Here is an 18,053-nt window from a genome sequence, read left to right as displayed (position 1 = left end):
GTTCTGTGACATGTCCATTAGTCTACAGAGGGCAGCAGTATGTTTAAAATGTTTCTATTTGTGTCTCTGTGGTTATATGTGTAAATAAATTGATTTTCAGTTACATATGAGCTTATGCTGACCAGCACGTTAAAAATGGAGCTTTGTAACAGCAATTTGTCACGTGAAGTGGCATATTAACCTGCCCCTTTACACACGCACACACACTGTCTGTGTACGTTCTGCTATTTAGTGGTTGAGTAAATGAACATGATATTTAAGTGACTGCTATTTCCTGAGCACAGGCTTTTCTTTCCTCCTCCTCCTCCTCCCAGCTTTTCTCTAAATTTCCCCGGGGAGCTGCAGCCCCCCTGGGTTTGGCTCGGTGTCAGAGTCCCGGCAGCCATGATACTTCATCAGGTTTTTGCACCATTATTGGCAAGAGCACTCCATATCCTCTTAGCAGTTATAGCTTTTCAATTTTCCTTTGAAATGCTGAGCCCAGCAGAACATATGGCAATATCTTGGCTTTAGGTCCTGGATTGGACTGAAAGCCTGTGAAACAGGCTCGCATCTTGAACACGCAGCCACAGGCGACACGCTGCGACCTTTCTGGACTTTGAGAGCGCTGCTGTGAATACTGTTAAAGACATTTATAATAGGCACAATTACAAGATGCTGCTGGAGCAGTTCGACACAGTAATGTTATGGTGTTAGCTGTCCTATAAAGCTTTATTCCACCGACAACCCCCTCTTCCGAGTGTCTCTGGGGACCAATTCAGCATGATGGCAGGGTCAAACCTCCTCCGCCACAACATACAAACACACTCTGGTAGTTACAGTTGTACAATTTCTTCAACTGATTCCACTCCAGGCAGACAAAGAGAGGCTGTGGCAGGTTTAAATCCAGCTCCACTCGCACCTTCTTTTCTTTAAAACAAAGACAAACCAGCAGAACCTTCTAAACTCCTCCTGAACCCCCCTGCGTACCCCCCGTCCTGGAAACAGAATGAGTTAGTGCTTCTGGGAAGACAAGAAACAGCAGAGCGAGAGAGAAAACTATCAAATATGTTCACCAGCTATTGTATCATTTTCAGCTCCTCAACAGACTATGGATTTTTAGTCCATTCCATTACTAATTCATGCTGGTGGAGGGGCTGTGGGTGAGGGTGGGCGGGAGGAGGGTCGACCCCCCTGGAAACCTAATCTGGATCAATAGGGTTGACCTTGGGCTGGGCTGCTAACATGCAGACTGGACTGAAGGAGGGGTTCTGACTGATCGCTGAAGGGCTTGTGTTCATGTCATTTTCCAAATAATTGACCTAATCATAAAAGAGCAGGTTGGAATTTTGGGAAAGAAACTAATTTGCTTTTTTAATGACAGTTAGGTGAGAAGTTTGAGATCACTCTCAGGTCTGAAAGCTAAATAGGGAGTTGGTTAACTGATTAGCTTAGCTTTAGGCTTGTCTAAAAACAACTACCTGCTAAAGCTCCACTTAAATATTTTGGTTTAATCCATACAAAAAGCAACTCCTAAAAACGAGTTGTAGTTTTGCGGGTTTTTATGGTTCTTGTCAAGATGCCATCATTTCCTGTTGTCTCCCATCCTGCCTCCTTTATGCTAAGCTAACTACCAGCTGGTTGTAGCTTCTTATTTTGGATACCATTGATCTAAAAGCAAAGAAGATATTTTTCATGAAATGTTAAACTATTATTTGATCCTTTATTTTATTTTTAATATATTTTTCAAATGTTAATTTGTCATTTTCTGGGGCCTACAGAAAAAGTTTTCTTGCCTTTAACCTTCAAGAAACTTCATGAATAATCATTGAAGGGAAACGGGGCTTTAAATGTGGTTTCAGGAAAAAAATGTTTTATATGGTATATGGGCTAAGCATAAACAAATGTAGTCCTTTACCATTAAACAAAACATCTACACTTTATTATTTTGTAAAGTGACATTAGTTTTGTTTTGGTTCAGCTATAACTCGAACTGTAATACATAACTATTGTTTGAGGTATTCCCATTGTTTTGTATGATTTGATTATTTTACATTTAGTCATTTATTTATTTGTTATTTCATTTAAGAAAGATACAGGATGAGGTTTGATACAATTTGTGTTCTTACAGTAATATATATTTGAGTATTTAGGCTTTTATTTTGATAGAATCGGTAGATTTTGCACCGGATGGCGTGTTTATATGGGCAAGTAGGATCGGATGGGCGGGCACGGGAAGGTGAAAGGTTTTTTACCAGGACAGGCCAGAGGAAGCATTGATTGATTGTAAGAATTCTAAGAAAAGCTTGTTGAATATAAAAGAACCTGGAATTTGCCAAAGTGGTTGGTTTGATTTTGAATTTTGTTTTTAGTTGACAAGGCCAAATCACCACTATAACTATTTTATAACATATTTACACCCTGCTAGACTCTTATGAAAACTGTAATAGAACCACAATAAGAAAAATGAGAGTATTTGGGGTTTGGGAGGGTAGCACCACCTTTAAAAAAATCACTGTTAACACAACTTTTAATAGTAAAAATATGAGCTTTATCTGTATTTACTCATGTTATAGAAGAAAAAGAAGAAGATATTTTATGCAGCATACCTTGGAGCAATTCTCTTTACAGTGAGAATTTAAAATATGTTCTGAACTTTTCTTAACCTTTCTTTACTGATCCCTGAGTGTTATTTTTTGTGAGACAAAAACTGAGACTCAGTAGCTTGTAATTGATGTATTTTATTGTGAGATGGGGAGTCATAAAAAAAGAACAAAAAATAAAAGAAACAACCAAAAAAAAACAATCACTATAAAAAAAGATGATGGTGTTAAAGGCAGGGGGGCATATAAAAGTGGGCGTGGTCTTGACACTGACATATAAAGTAACAAATTGGCACAAATAAAAACATAAGAACATACGTCAATATTATTTTGGCTTGGCAAAAAGGACAGTTTGTGTGGTTAAGGACAATCCTTCAATAAAACAGCACACACTCATGCTATTAGACATACTATTAGTTTTCAAAAGTTCAGTAGCTTCATATTAGAGAGGGGAAAGAAAAACTAACTAACATGAGAATGATGCAGAGGTCACAGGTTCCAATTTTCAGGCTTGCAGGGTGCGAGTTACTTTTTTTCCCGAGGAAAAACATCACTTTGTTTGTTCGAAAAACATACTTCAGTATTCTGGAGTCTCATTTTTCCAGGCTTCTAGTTATTTGCCTTTGAATGTTTTTTTTCCCATACTAAAATATATTATCGTATTAATACAAACTACAGTATTGTACACTACATAGTGTAATAAATAACCATAAAGAAATATAAAAAATAAGACACATAAATATAAAAGTTCTCTAGGACTAAACAGACAAACCCATCTCCGAGGGGGTGGGGATAATACTGCCATAGCTGAAACATACAGTACACACACTGAAACAGAACATAAACAACATAAGAGACACAAAATAATACTGACAGGTAAAAACATGGTTGAATTAAACTCCTGGGATTCATATTTGCCTTCATTTTGTTACCTGAAGAGACATCAGAGCGTGTCATGGTGTGTTAAACAAGTGCACTGAATAAGCTTTGAAAAGGCAGGACACAGTTAGAAATCATACTTCATCATCATCCATTAGAAAACATGTGCATTGCAATTCATTTAGCCGCTCAGATTAGAAATAAAAACAACCTTTCTAAAATCTATAACACATGAATATGGTAGGCTAAACTCTACTCTCTCAGGTGTGGTGGCGAGTCAAAGTCAACAGTATTCCGGCTTATTGGTTGATCTGGGACCCGGCAATACCTGAAAACAGCTGCTAAGCTTCAACAGCAATATTCAATGGCACTTCTGATATGCATGTTTCTCTTGTTTTAGTTTTTTGCATATGGCTCGGACCGGGGAAACGGAAAGAGAGCATCAGACAGTTTTCTAAATCCCCTTTCTGCTCGCTCAGAACATTTAAAGCAATAGTTTGACATTTTGGGAAAATAAACTCATTTCATTCTTGAGGAAAAATAATACATGTCTGGTAAATATGAATGTACAGCCAGGAGATGGTTAGCTTAGTTTAGCATCTTAGAAAGGGATGGAAGCAGCCAGTTAGAGCGTGGAGCAGTAGATAGGAAGGAAGTAACTGCTAGTTTAGCCTGATTTCTAGTTTTGTGTTGAATCTACACCATAGCGTACGTGTTGGCCTGGCATGAAGAAATATAACTACCTGTTGCAGCCATGCAGACCACAAGGACTGTGATTGATCTGCTTAGTAGCATCACACCAACACTCTGATGGACACAGGGCTTGTAGCTAGCTGGTATAGCCTGTTAGCTGCCACATGAAGCTAACAAAAGGTAGGCCTATAGATTTAATCTCTATAGCTTCTTTTTCTGCATTGCAGTAATTTCAGTAAAAGTAGCTTATGTTCAACACTTATTAGCTATAACTCCAAATGCTTAAATTCAGGAAGATGCAAGAAAAAAAGCTTCCCAACACCTCGACTAGACTTTTCCAGGTATAAATGCTCACAAAGGTGTAGGGCAAATGTTCAGGCTACAGCTTAAACTCAGCAAAAAACTACAAATCTGGCGTTACATTTAGCTTTAGCTAGCTGTTTCCTCTGTTTCAGTCTTCATGTTAAGCTAAGCTAAGCTAATCAGCTGCTAACTGTATTTCCCAGATAAGTAAGAGAGTGGTCTCGACATTCTCCTCTAATTCTGACCAAGACAACAAACAGGCATATTTCCCCAAATGTCAAACTATGTATATAAAACACTGATTATTAAAGAAACTTTGAAAACAATGTGTCTAAAAGGAAGTAAATGACTGAAAAGATCGCTCCTTTCTCCGTTGTTATTCTTCTTAAGGCTCGCAGTCCAATCAACAGAACATCAAAAAGAAAACGTCATGCTAACATCAGCTAGCGTGATGGCGTGGTATATCTAGTGCGGTAATACTGAAGGGTAGAAACACAACTCAACTGTTTAATCCATAGGTAAACCAAGCCACTTGTAGTGCACAGGATTTTTCTTATTTTCCTTCCAACTTAATAAAATACTGACTTTTTTTTGTTCATTGGCAATAAAAAGGTATAGAAATATCTCCCAACTGTACAGCTTTTAAAGGTTAAAATATGAGTGATAAAATTAGTAACACTGATAAAAAGAAATGACCCAAGGTGTTTTAGTAATAAAACATTATCTAAAACGTGTCGGCTCTAGCTTCCAAAGTCTGTATAATGCATTTCCTTCTTTTGTTAAAATTCATGTTCGTCTTCATTTTTTTTACAAATGGATTTTCTAACAGTGAGACTTCGTTCTCCTGTGGAAAAGTCACTAGTATTTTTTCAGGCACACCTGGATTTCTACACAGTAGTGAACTGAAACGAACAGTCAGAGTGACCAGACATCATCTCCTGCGTTCCTCCTCTGCTCGGGGGAGAGGAGGAGTCTGATTGTGTCTCCTGGAGGAGTCTGATTCCTCTTAAAGTCAATATCTCCTTCCTTCTGCGGTGTCTACTTCTCGTCTTCAGAAACTGTGTTCCTGTTTGTTTCGCCTTCGTCCTCCTCTGTCACCTCCTTCTCTGCTTTCTCCTCTTCCGTCACCCCTTCTTCTGTATCCATCGCCTCCTCTTCCTCTTCTTTGACTTCCTCCTCTTCCTGAATGCAACCGAGCACCTCCTCCTGCCTTGTGTCATCCTCCTCCTCTTCTCCTCCCTCCACTAATACTCTTTCTATCTCCTCCTCATTCCTTTCTTCTTCCTCCTCCTCCTCCTCCTCCTCCCCTCCTTCATCCTCTATCTGCACTACCTGGATGTCATTCATGTCCACTGCACCATCCTCCTCCTCCTCCTCGCTCTCCTCATCCTCTCTGGTGCTGCTCCCTCGCTCGTCCGAGTCCAGCTGGGAGGGGGCGAGGAGCATCTGTAACCGATTCAGAGCCTCCATCTCCGCCTGGGCCTCGGCGTCCTCCTCAGGGCTCCCTGGGCCTCCTCCTTGGTTCTGCGTCTCCTTCTTGCAGTAGGAGTAGCGGTGGTTCATGTGCTGCGAGTAGGAGCCCGAGTGTGAGAAGCGCTTGCCGCACTTGTCGCACTGGTACGGTTTCTCCCCCGAATGGAGGCGCATGTGTTCGATCAGGTGGTGTTTGTGTTTGAAGGCCTTGCTGCAGATGCCGCACTCGTGTGGCCGCTTCCCTGCAGAGACAGAGAAAATAAATATGTATCAACGTCTCGCTTTGAGACAAATAAAAATGCTGTTGAGTGAAAAACTGCAGACATGGGAGGAAAACAATAAACACTGCAGAGTGATGCAAGATAAAAACAACTGGTCTATTGTGGTATCACTTCCAAATGCCTAATAGTTGACAAATGGGAGCTCAATAGTTAGGATAATATTTGCCAGACATATGGGTTGGTTCCAGCTCCATGGTTATTCCTTGCAAAAAAGCTCAAAGGATCTTATTTAAGAGAGCCACAGATTATTATTCTTATATTTATCGATGCATAGAACTTAAAGACAATGTCAGTCAAAGCTGGTGTTCTCTGTAATCAATAGAAGCAATAATATTGCACCCAGCGTGCCCAGCGAGAGACACTGGAGTGAAATACTACCGTTTCGCTTCATGCAATGGCTCGGAGCGGTACAGAATCCGAAATACGATGAGAATATTCCGGTGGATCGTCAAAAAAATCTTCAGGTCTGCAGTATACATTTCAAACAAATCTTTTTCAAATTTCTGACAATTTTGAACAAGACATGCCATCAGAGGCAGCGTCCTAGACTGAGGAAGTGTAGTTTAGCTAGCTCCCTGGCTTGGACAACGTAAAACGCGTCATCTGGCGGAGGTTTTCCAGGACCCATTGGAGAAGCGGATAGCGTCCTCTGAAGGCACAGAGCGAAATTGCATTTTTTTCTACCATAATTGGTTCCCCATAATAGCATGATAGGACTGACGTTGAAAATCGGAGAACTGGCCCTTTAAGAGGAAATAAAAATCTTAAAAGCAAGCTACAAGGACACTACCGATTTAGTAAAACAATAATTGGAAAAATAACTGGACAATAAAATAACTGTAGACGTGGCTGTTTTCTACTGAGAGACTTCTTTTGAAAAAGTTTGACACGCATCTTTTTTGTCCCTGAAAAGAATCTGAACAAACTCTGGCACTCTGCTACGCTGTTGGAGGGAATGTTGAGAAATCAACACGCTGATGTTTTCTGGAAGGGAGTGGCACCAATCATCTCAAATAAACTGGGTCTCAGTATTAATACAACATTTTAATCCCTCTATTTTAGAATTATCCCTGATGGGCTAAGATGATATCTTCCTCCCAACTGTATTTTTGTACTTTTGCCCAAGGCAAATTTCCCCTCCGGGACAATAGAGTATATCTTATCTTATCTTTAAGATCCTGCTGGCATCAAGCGAAAAGTCTGTTACAAGACACTGGCCTCAGAAAAGCAGCCCCGGTGCTTGACTCTTTGTTAATAATGATAAAAGCCTACATCATCTAGAACAGACGACCAACTTCATAAGAGCCTTAGAGAAGAAGGAGAAAAACATTCGGGGAAATGGTCTGTTTATTTACTCAATTAGACTGTGCTTTCATGATTGCTGCATCCTCAAGTGAGATATTCAAAATGAGGTAATTTTGTCTCCATTAAGGGATAAACCCATCATTTCATTTTGTTTGTTTTTTTGTTGTTGTTTCTCTCTTGCTTTTTGCTTACTGCCCTTACAAAGTGAAAAACATAAATAACAAGCAAGATGAAAACAAATCACCGCAGAGCAACCAGTGAATCCCCCCACATCGGTGCGTGAAAGGTTGAGAGGCCCATAACAGCATCTATCATCAATGTATCCAAGGAGAACATGTCAAAACAATACAACCAAATCACAACAAATGCGCTCTAAAACCTTGAAGGAAACTTTATCCAGGCAGGGAACAGCTAGTTTCACCTAGCATGAGGTCACTTGGAGCTGAAAACTGTGTTTGCAAGCCAGGTATCAGAGTAATAAAGAAAAAAAGTAAAACGCCTCTCAGAGTGTTGACCTGCACTTGGCCACAGAATCATCATCTTAGAGCGATCCAAATCACTACCAGAGCTCGCCTCTTGCAACATTTGGTGCTTCACATGAGAAGCTGGCAGTGCAGAGGTGGGGAGTTGGCGGAAAGAACTTCTCAGACCTCTTCTGTGCATGTTGAGTAATACCTGCTGGAATGGAGGTGTCCACCCTTCTTTACGCTGTAGCTGAAAATCCCCTTTTTGCTCACACTGACTCATCTTTCCCAGGAGCCAACAGTAAGTGATGGTGAGACAAGTTCCGGTTCTTTTTTTGGTCTTGTTCGTGTGTGTAGGCCTGGGAAGCACACGTAACTTTGTATTTACCTGTGTGTTCGTATTTGTGTCTCAGCAGCGAGCTGCTCTTCTGGAAGATCTTGTCGCACAGGTCGCAGGCGTACATGCCGCTCTCCGTCTTCTTCATCTTTTTCCTCTGAGGGCCCGAGTCGGAGTCGTTCTGCTCCTCCACAGTGGACACGCCCTCGGAGCCTGTATCCGGCCTCTCCTCCTGGAGTGCATGAGAAAACACAGATGTTTCAGTGTGGATTCAAAGTGAGGTTTTTCAGGGTTTTACATCAAAAAAGACAATAAGTGGTTCAGAAGACGGCCCATTATCAGAGCCAGACAGATTTAGCTGATAAGGGCCTATCACAGATATATCGGTATTAACTTATAATACTCTCAGCACAGTCTGCAGCACGTGTACCAGAGCTACACAGCTGAGCAGATGTTGGTATGCACAATAATTGGTTGAAAGTGTATAATAATGTTCACTATATTAGCAGCCATATCAGTGATCGCTCAAAAATCCCATATCAGTCAGGCTGTAAACCCACCGGTGAACAACTAGTGGCTGTGCTCTGCAGGAAATGATGCCGTGTCATACCCTTCTCGTAGCTCTCTCTGGAGGCGGTTGTGAAATTGCACTTAACCAATATTTTCCTTGCTCTGAAACATATTACGAGCACACCTACAGTTTTCCCTCTCTCCCCGGGCTGCTGAAACTCATCACGGATGCAGTCAAAGAGGATGTGGGGCAATATTAAGGAGAAGATATATAATACACACTGCTCTTTTTTACAGGGCAGGTCTATGCCAATCCACTTAACACGAAAGTATAATACAACAACAGTAAATCAATGAGGCAGGCAGAGGTGTGCCGTTTAAACAGATTCCAGCAGATCAATAGGGGCTCTGCAGTAAAGTGCAGCCTCATGTCCTCCTGGTGACAGCGCAGGAAGATCACTCACACACCCAGAGAGATCTACATCCATCATTACGGGCCCATTAGGTGTCTGCACAATGAAGAACTATTAAGGGCTATCATTTTTACAAAGCGCTGAATTCTGACGTTTCTATATATGACTTATTGATTAGATTTTGGATGCTTTCACACTATCTATCATGTTCTGATGCTTTTGAACAATGAGAAGTAATGATCCGCACTGAAGGCTCTGACTGATCGCTCCCAAAAGAGAAAAGCCAACTTGATTCCAAATCACTTGCTGCTTAAAATGGCGACCACATTAGACACTGAATATCAATTAATTTATACGATAAGTGTTTTAGAGTCAGACCTGTTTTCTACAGCTGACCTCGAATGGAACCAGAGGAACTCTAAAACACTCAGGAAGCTAATAAAGCAGCGGAAATTTACAAACAGCAACTGAGGAGGCAGACAGGGACAATAAAAGTAATACTTGCTTCCTCGCTCATTGGCATGAGTCCAAGAGAGATACTATTCTCCTATCTGTACTGTTAAATATAAAGATACTGCCAGCCACTTAGCTTAGCTTAGCACAAAGACAGGAAACTGCTAGCTTGGCTCTCCAAAGGTATCAAAATCTGCCAACCAGCACCTCTAAAGGTCACAAATTAAGATGCTGTAATGCTTTTTGCCAAGCGTGAAAAACATCCCATTGTGGTTTGATAGATGGTTATATGCTGAACAATTTTATATCGTAGGTCACTGTGATATTAAGGTGTGTTTAAGGCAACCTTTTGGGCTCACAATGATATATAGTCAACTGTTTAGTAAGATAATTCAAATAAAATTGGTAAAAACAAGCTAGCTGTTTCCCATCTTTGTGCTAAGCTAAGCTAAGCTAAGCTAAGCTGCTGGCAGTATCTTCACTATATCTATAAAGAAAAGTCTTTTTCTACAAATATGACAGTGGTATTGTTCTGATCTCATCTAACTCAAGGCAAAGAAAGACATTTGGGAAATTGTCAAACTATAAATTTATCAAAGACAGAGGATAACAATGGCTGCACACCTTGATTCCGTTGAGGTGGATGGTTTCCTGTGTCTCCGTCCCAGCAGGGCTGCTTGCTGTAGTGGTATAGGTGTAAGCCAGCTGGGGGATCAGGATAGTCTGTTTATTGTTAGTGGCTAGTGCCCTGAGACATTGCATCGTCACAATGTCGAGGGGTTTGGCACTTGGCTGGCTGGCGTACAGTGCGATGGGGCTGCCGCCCATGGCTAAGAGTGGCGATGCCTCTTTCTTTGTGCAAGTTAAGTTCAGGGGTTCTTCCACATGGGTGGAGCCAGAGGGAGGGGAGGGGTAAACGTGGGATTTAGACACCACTCTCTCCGCTTCCTCTCTGGCTGGCTTTGGCAGCGACAGGTCTAGGGGTCCCTCAGTGCTCTGGGAGGGCTGGGCTGGGACGGGACCACCTGCTGTCAGGTTTAGTGGCGACGGGGAGGCCGGCGAGCTGTGGGTGCCATTGACCTCTGCTGGGGTGGCTTCTGTAGGACTGTCTTGGGTCACAGAAGGGCTCATGGCCATGTCCTTCCCTTGGACCAGAGACACCACACTGCTAGCTTCACAGGTGTCCTCTTCTTCTGAGGGAGGTGTTGGGGCACCCAATGATATCTGACCCTCTTGCATTTTGTCAAACCACTTCTTAACCACATGGATTGGAAGGCTGACTGAGTCAGAGATCTTGGCGAGCTCCTCCTTGGTGGGTTCTGCATTTAAGGCAAAGTAGGCCTTGAGCAGAGACAGGAGGTTCTTGGGCTGGTTGCAGATTCCTCCCTCCGACAGCAGGGCAGCAACAGCAGACTCAGACTTATCCATGCCTGCTCCGTTCAGCCGAAGACCATCCTTTTTGCAGTGCTTGAGGGCGTGGAGTGCTTCCAGCCCACCGGGACAGTTATCACACAGGAGACAAGTTTTAGTGGTCTTTTCCTCTTTTTCTTTGCTCTCTTTGGGCCTGGTGCCTCTGATGGTGAGATCTTCAGGGAGTTTCTGGGACTTGAAGGTGTCCGTGGCGGCCTGAGCTAGTGAGATCGGCTCAGGCTCTTGCTTCAGGTTTTGGGCTGTGAGCTGGCCTTGGTTGGGGTCCAGACTGTAGTTTATGATGATTTTTGCATTTCCATCCTGACCCACGATGGGCAGGCTGATGGCTGAGATGAGTTGCTGCTGTGGGGGATGGAGAGTTCCAGTGGTTAACCCCGAGTTCACCTGCCCCTGTCCTTTGGCATTGCTCTCCAGCACCTGGCGAATGACATTACCATCCACTGCCACTTTGAGAGCGTTCTGAAGGTCTGCCAGGTTGATGCTAATGGGCGACACCAGCCCCACAGTGGGCAGGACCACCGCCTGCACTGTGCCCTGCAGAGGTGCTGCAGCACCTCCACTGAAAATCCCACCGTTCATGGTGGTCACACCTTGGGATGTGATCAACGTCGGCTTGTACTCGTAGTCCACAGGTTCAGTCTTGATCTGGTTGAGGGGCAGCTGCTCCTGCAGGGGCTTGCTGTGCTCCAGCTTCTCTCTAATCTGGGTGCGGAGTACTGAGGGCGTCGTGGGCAGCACCGGTGATGGACCCTGCGTTTGGGTTTTGGCGTTCCCCGTGCGCGGTCTGCCGTTTACTGAGATGACGCTGATGCACTTCTTACTGCTGATGTGGGAGCTGTATGAGCCTGAGTGGGAGAAGCGCTTCTTACAGTTGGAGCACTCATAGGGTTTCTCTCCTGAATAAACCCACAATGTGTATGACAGAGAGAGAGAGAGAGAGAGAGAGAGAGAGAGAGAGAGAGAGAGATAGAGCAGGGAGAGAAACACATTTCCATTAGTGAATGAAGCTAAATGAACAAGCTAGGCTATGAGCAGGACAGAAGCAAAAAGCTCTAATGCATTTCAATGATGCTTAAACGCTGATGTAATGGCACCACTGGGAAATGCCCTTCTCTAATTGCTGTCCCATAATGCCAAAAGAAACACAATTATGGCACATCACGGAGGAGCACACAATGCACTGAAACACGATGAAGCATATCTGAATACAGGGAATTGGCCTAAACATAAATAAAACATAGATATTTGTTCCATGGACATTAAAACATCTGTGGCCAGCAGAGAAAATACACACATACAAACACACACACAGAGAATGCTGCCATGGTGACAGAGGTTGTCCACTCACCACTGTGGATGCGTAGGTGCTCCTTCAGATGGTGCTTGTATTTAAATGCTTTGCCACATTCAGTGCACTTGAATTTACGATTGCCTCCCGACTGTGTGATGTGTCTCTGTCAGACGAAGAGAGAGAGAGAGGGGACGTTCAGCGAGGTACACAATGAAAACACAACCTTTGAACCGCTACTAATTCATGTCACTGTGTCATTAATCAATCGGGGGCAAAAGCTCATGTTTATTTATCGTGTTTGGAAGCGAGCTGCTACAGGAACACGACTTAAGCGTGTATGTAGGTTTGCATAATTTAGAATCACTTTGTCAGGACATAATTGCTACAGAAGGACAGAAGGACTGTGCTACTGAAACGTAACACAGGTAATGTAGTCGTGACAAAGTATCTGAAATAGAATTACTGCAGACTGATACATGTACATTTACAATAGTAATCTGGGAGTTAAAAAGCTTATTATCAAATTTAAACTATAAAATATGTCTATTTAGACTGACTTTATGTCATGTTTTATAATTTTAGAGTTTCTATAAATACTCATTCAATTAATAATCTCAAAGATTTTCATTTACAAGAATGTAGAATATACATGTGAATGATTTTTTTGGAGGGTAACTTCATTTGATAAGAATGTAGGAGAGTTATATATAAGCGTTTGCTTCTGCCTAAGCCTTCCTATCTATCGCCGAATGAGGTAACACAATGGCCCACTGATGAAAGCCTTTGCATTTGCAGTATTACAGACTGGCTGTCTGTGGTGACTTTCATGGAAAAAATCTCAAGCGACGCCCAGTTAGTGACGTGTTTACATCACCCAGCAGTGGTTGGTCTGCCAGAGAGGGTAGGTGGAGCTAAGCGGCTGCTTTTCCGTGTTGCGAGTAAACGGTAATCTACTATGGCTGAACAAACAAAGAAAAGATGGATGACTACAGATACAACTTCTAAAAGAAGCCAAAGAGAAAGAAACTGAAATTTTTGAGATTACAACTTTAAATATTTTACTTTATTTGATCAAAATGTTCTTTTTTATTGAAAAAAATGTATTCATTCATAATTATATTATTTTTATTGCTTGTATTTCCCCTTTTAAACCACTTTAAATTGCAGTGATGTTTGAAAGCTCCTATATAAACAAAGTTTGACTGATTCATTGATTGGAGCAGAGAATATTTCACATTTAGGATATAATATTATATCAAATGTAGACTTGTCTTTTACCTCCTGGTTTCAGTCAGTCTTGCAAAATGTTTACGTTAATTAAACTTCATTATTATAGCACCAGAGCAGTAGTGCACTCTTAAAACTGAATTTAAGGACTCACTAATCATCTAGCTGCAATTTGTATTTAAATGTAATACAGGGAAGGATTGCTAAAAAGTGAATTTCCACTTCAACTTAAAACACTAAGAGCAAACATATTCAAATCATTAAATTAGAAGATACCTGAGCAGGAGATTATTTAGTTTAAGCAGTAGTGAATGTGTTTTATCAGCATTCAGTGCGGACTAGTTTCTCAGTAAGTTTTTACCTGATCCCGTCCGCTCTTGTGGACCGTCATATGCCTCTCCAGCTGAGCTCGGTATGCGAAGCTGTAGCTGCACTCGGGGCAGTTGAAGCTCTCCTCTGTCTTCTCGTGCCGGTACTTAATGTGCTCCTTCAGGGAGCTGTAACGCTTGTAGCCTCGTGCGCAGTACGGGCAGGTGAGCAGCTGTGAGAAAGAATCAGGAGTTCCTGTTGAACAAAAAAAAAGCAGTGATAATGACATAGGTGAGAGTGAAAGGGGAGGAGGAGATGAAGGGGTTAAAACACATGGTCAACAGGGAGGGCTCTTTGATGTTACACAAGGCCAGCCACAGGAACACTCCTCTGCTGTTTCACCAATCTGTGAGAGGCCCTCCCCCTCAGGTAAACAGCACCCAGGTAACCAAATGGAGGAAAGCTGATTAGTGATCCGACGCCTTCCTGCCGTTTTAAAAATAACACGCTGCCAAAGCAGAGCTGGGTTTTATTTGTGCTCTTGTACCCCTTTCTGACACAAAGCCGAGCAATTAGAGCTTTCACAGGTCTGAAACTCCATCGTTTGATTGCCCATTGTGCGTTAGAATCGTTTAAAAAACACCCACGCATGTGAGGAAAAGAGAGCTTTGTAAACATCAGCCGCCTGCCTGGATCCACGCTGGTTAACAGAGGGTCTCAGTGGCACGGCTCCCACACAGGTAAAGCATTACTTCGTTAACAGGTGATGTATTAAGTTCCCCTACGGCACAGGTGAGGGCCTGGGGATGGGAATGCACACACATTATCGCCCAGGTAGCTGTGAGTCAGAGCTCGCACAGACGTGACAAATTTACTCAGGTGTTGCTGTTTCTCTTCCTCCCCCTCCTCCTCCTCCCTCTCTTTTTTCCCCTCTGCTGCAGCAGGTAAAAGCCAAAAGCCCGGGAGCAATAAAGGCCCCAGTGTGCTGCACTTAACAAATAGCAGTGTGTGTAATGATGTCGCAGAGTGGCGTTAATGGGGTGGAGTTAACACCTGAGGTGCGACGGGGAGCAGGTAGAGCCGTCCCCAGGGGGGCAGTAATTACAGGGTAGGTGCAGTAATAGTGTGAGAGCTCAGTGACTCTGATCTCTCAGGTGGAAATAGTGTGTGTGATATAAGGACACTACACCCTGCGTGTGGGCACTACTCTAAAAAGACATGAATGACATTTAATTTGTCTTTTTTTATGTTGCTTACAAGCATCCGTCAGGACTGAAGTCACACTGACAAAACTCTTCACACAGTCAGAGAAACAGAAGTAAAAAAAACTTTTGGTGCGAATATTTTCCAAAACCCATCAACACTTTTCTCATTACTTTTCCACCACAATAAAATCTGCCGCACATTTTTATATTAACATTCCTGCTGTAAAAATATTGATTTATATGGTTTATCTTAGCAGAGTATTTATAATAAATTCAACATTTGATTGCAATTTCAGTTTAAAGGCGAGTATGTGTCCTGTTTTAGTCTCCTTACCAAAGAGACAATAAAAGGGAGGACTAGATGCCTCAAAGAATTGCAGAGTGAATGTGATTAAGCTACGTGTCACTGATGTTTTTCTGTATTTACTATGCAACTTTTTTTTTGACAGCAAAGTAGACGAAGTTATGGAGAACAAAAAGGATATTCATGCGAATTGCTGTATTTCTGATTCATTGTTGTTCCACTTTAGAACAGTCACACTTCAGTAGTCACACACTAGTAGTACTAGTTACACTTTAGTCAAATGTTTTTTAGGTCAGTGTGATAAGTGGCAGTCTGTGCTTCCTGATGAGAACTGTTGTCCAACAACTTTTGGTTCATTTTAAGAGATGCAGGAGGTGTTTTGGTGGTTTGTAAGGAAGCCCTAAGCAGACATGCATCCTGTGATGACGAGTAATTTCTGTTTGTTTTCTCGATATCTCAACTTATAGAGATAACACAGCAGGTTTTCCTGTGATAACGGGATCATTTTCCAGCGATCTAGAAAACATCTGTGATCACTGTGACCAGGACATGCCACGCTGCCATGTCCTACACTAATGTTGTAAGTTAAGCCTGTTTGTTATGTGCTTTTGCAAGTCTGGGGATACGAGTTATGATTATCTGATGTTACCATGGTGCTAGTGATTTAAAAATCAATAGATAGGTCGACATCGGAGTAAAACGGAGTAAATAAAAAAAGTATGGATTCATGTCCGCTCAGGGCTTCCATAGGTTTGACTTCTAGATGTGTAAGTAATTGTTTGGGTAAGTTTCCATGTTGGTCATGCAGACTGTATGAGGAGTTTTAAAAAGTAGATGCTAAAGAGCAGTGCACAAAGAACACAATAGTTTTTCTGGAAGGTGAAGTACACACTAAAATTATGTTCATGTGTAACATCAACTGTAGTGATGTCCCGTACCGTTCTCGTCATGGATGCTGGCGTCAGGCGTGCCCTGGCGTTGAGGCTCGTCCTCCGGGGCTTCTGGGTAGATGACGGCCGTGTCTCCTTGCTGGAGCATCTCCTCCATCAGGGCGTCTGTGCTCACGTCATCCTCCCCGTCTGACACACAATCCTCCTTCACTGTGGAGGGACAAACACACACTCATTAGAGTCAGAAAGGCATCATTGATTATCCTCTTACATATTTTTCTATTGACGCAGGGTGTACATGAAACATAACCTTTTGTACGTGTAAGGTGATAATCCAATAATGTCACAGAGTCATTATGTACATACAGTATATATTACAGTCTGAGCCCTTGATCGTGACATGCTCACCAGCCGGGAATGAGCCGTGTGGAGCCAGGAGAATAAACTAAACATCCTGAATGCTGTTGTTCACAATAGCATGAGGAAACTAATTAGCATCAAAGGCCACAGGCTACTGTACGAGCACAAGCTCTTTGTTACAAGCCTTTATGCACAATGTTAGGTAAGGCACTTGTTGAGACTGTGACTGATAATTAGGTGATGTATTTTGTCCTGAAGTATTGCAGCGGATTGATGTCACACACGGACCAGGCGCTGCTCTCTGGAGAGGCCTGGCCTTCAGACTGTGCTTAATATCCCAGCAAATGAGAGCCGGCATGTGGGAGCCGAGCGCTTTCTTCCTCCTCATCACACGAGCCCGGCTAGCTAGTCTAACGAGGGCTAATTACCGAGCTGCGGATTATAGGAAGTGTAACCTGAGGATGGAGTTTAGGATGCACAAAGCTTCCTCCCCTCTTTCCGTCCCTGCTCTCCCCGAGCTTCCTGAATGGATACCGGAACCAAGTATAGTGTGTCTGCGAATAAACCGAGCATTATTCCTCTATGGATATGCTAGTGTGCCTTTGTGTATCATTACAGACGATAATTACAAGCCGAGCTATCAGCTAAAAGCAAAGCTAGGCTACTGTGGATACTGTGCCGGTGTTCATTGTGCAGATGTTCTACAGATTGATTTAAACTCTCCCCCTGCTTACAGGAGGTTTGAGGATTGTGTTTTGTGAACTGTGTGTGTTGAAAGACGGGGCCAGCTGTGCCGTCCTCAGAGATGGGAACAGGTGTAGCACTTCATGACTCACAGACGCACAGTGAATACCAGTACTCTTATACAGCCCTGCTCTGGCTTCCTCTGGTGCACCTTAACAAAGCCATGAAACAATGCACGCAGTCATTTGTTGCTATGGTTATTAAAGACCAGACCGCCCTAAAAAAAGAAAAATCTTTGAGAGATAATAGACGCTGTGTGTTGGCGTACATGTGTATGTATGTGAGCAGAAGCCAACAGCAGGTGCTGAGAAAGTTGAATTGAGGAGTTCTCATCATGCAGTGGAGGGTCAGGAACACACTGAGGGCCGCTCACCCCCACACAGCACACAGCCTTTCTCCCATGACCCCAACAACACCCACTGTGTTTTCAAAACTTTCTAGCATCTTAAAGAAATAGTTTTACATTTTGAGAACACAGATTTTTTTCAACAGTTAATTAAGAAAACTGATTCCTCTCTCACATCTGTACATTAAAGGGGAATGACTGGCAGTCTTGAAAACGGGCCGTAGGGGCTGCAACGTAATCTTAAATGCGCTCC

General features: G+C 42.7%; 1 protein-coding gene across 1 annotated transcript in view; it reads right to left on the bottom strand.

The window, feature by feature from the left end:
- Positions 1-2,700: 2,700 nt before the first annotated feature.
- zeb1b (zinc finger E-box binding homeobox 1b) overlaps positions 2,701-18,053 on the bottom strand; it is a 58,649-nt gene continuing 43,296 nt past the window's right edge. Inside the window, exons 3-8 of the mRNA XM_069667190.1 lie at positions 16,399-16,560; positions 14,004-14,206; positions 12,473-12,578; positions 10,318-12,020; positions 8,369-8,549; positions 2,701-6,172 (exon numbers count right to left, since the gene is read on the bottom strand). Of these exons, the coding sequence (XP_069523291.1) occupies positions 5,496-6,172; positions 8,369-8,549; positions 10,318-12,020; positions 12,473-12,578; positions 14,004-14,206; positions 16,399-16,560 (3,032 nt within the window). The 3' untranslated portion in view covers positions 2,701-5,495. The remainder of the gene's footprint in view (positions 6,173-8,368; positions 8,550-10,317; positions 12,021-12,472; positions 12,579-14,003; positions 14,207-16,398; positions 16,561-18,053) is intronic.

The sequence above is a fragment of the Semicossyphus pulcher genome, unplaced genomic scaffold (assembly GCF_022749685.1).
Source record: "Semicossyphus pulcher isolate SPU_LCO1_2020_fin unplaced genomic scaffold, fSemPul1.0.p SCAF_18, whole genome shotgun sequence".
Classification (NCBI taxonomy): domain Eukaryota; kingdom Metazoa; phylum Chordata; class Actinopteri; order Labriformes; family Labridae; genus Semicossyphus; species Semicossyphus pulcher.
Note: the sequence above shows the minus strand (reverse complement) of the source record. Positions and strands in the feature narration are given on the sequence as shown.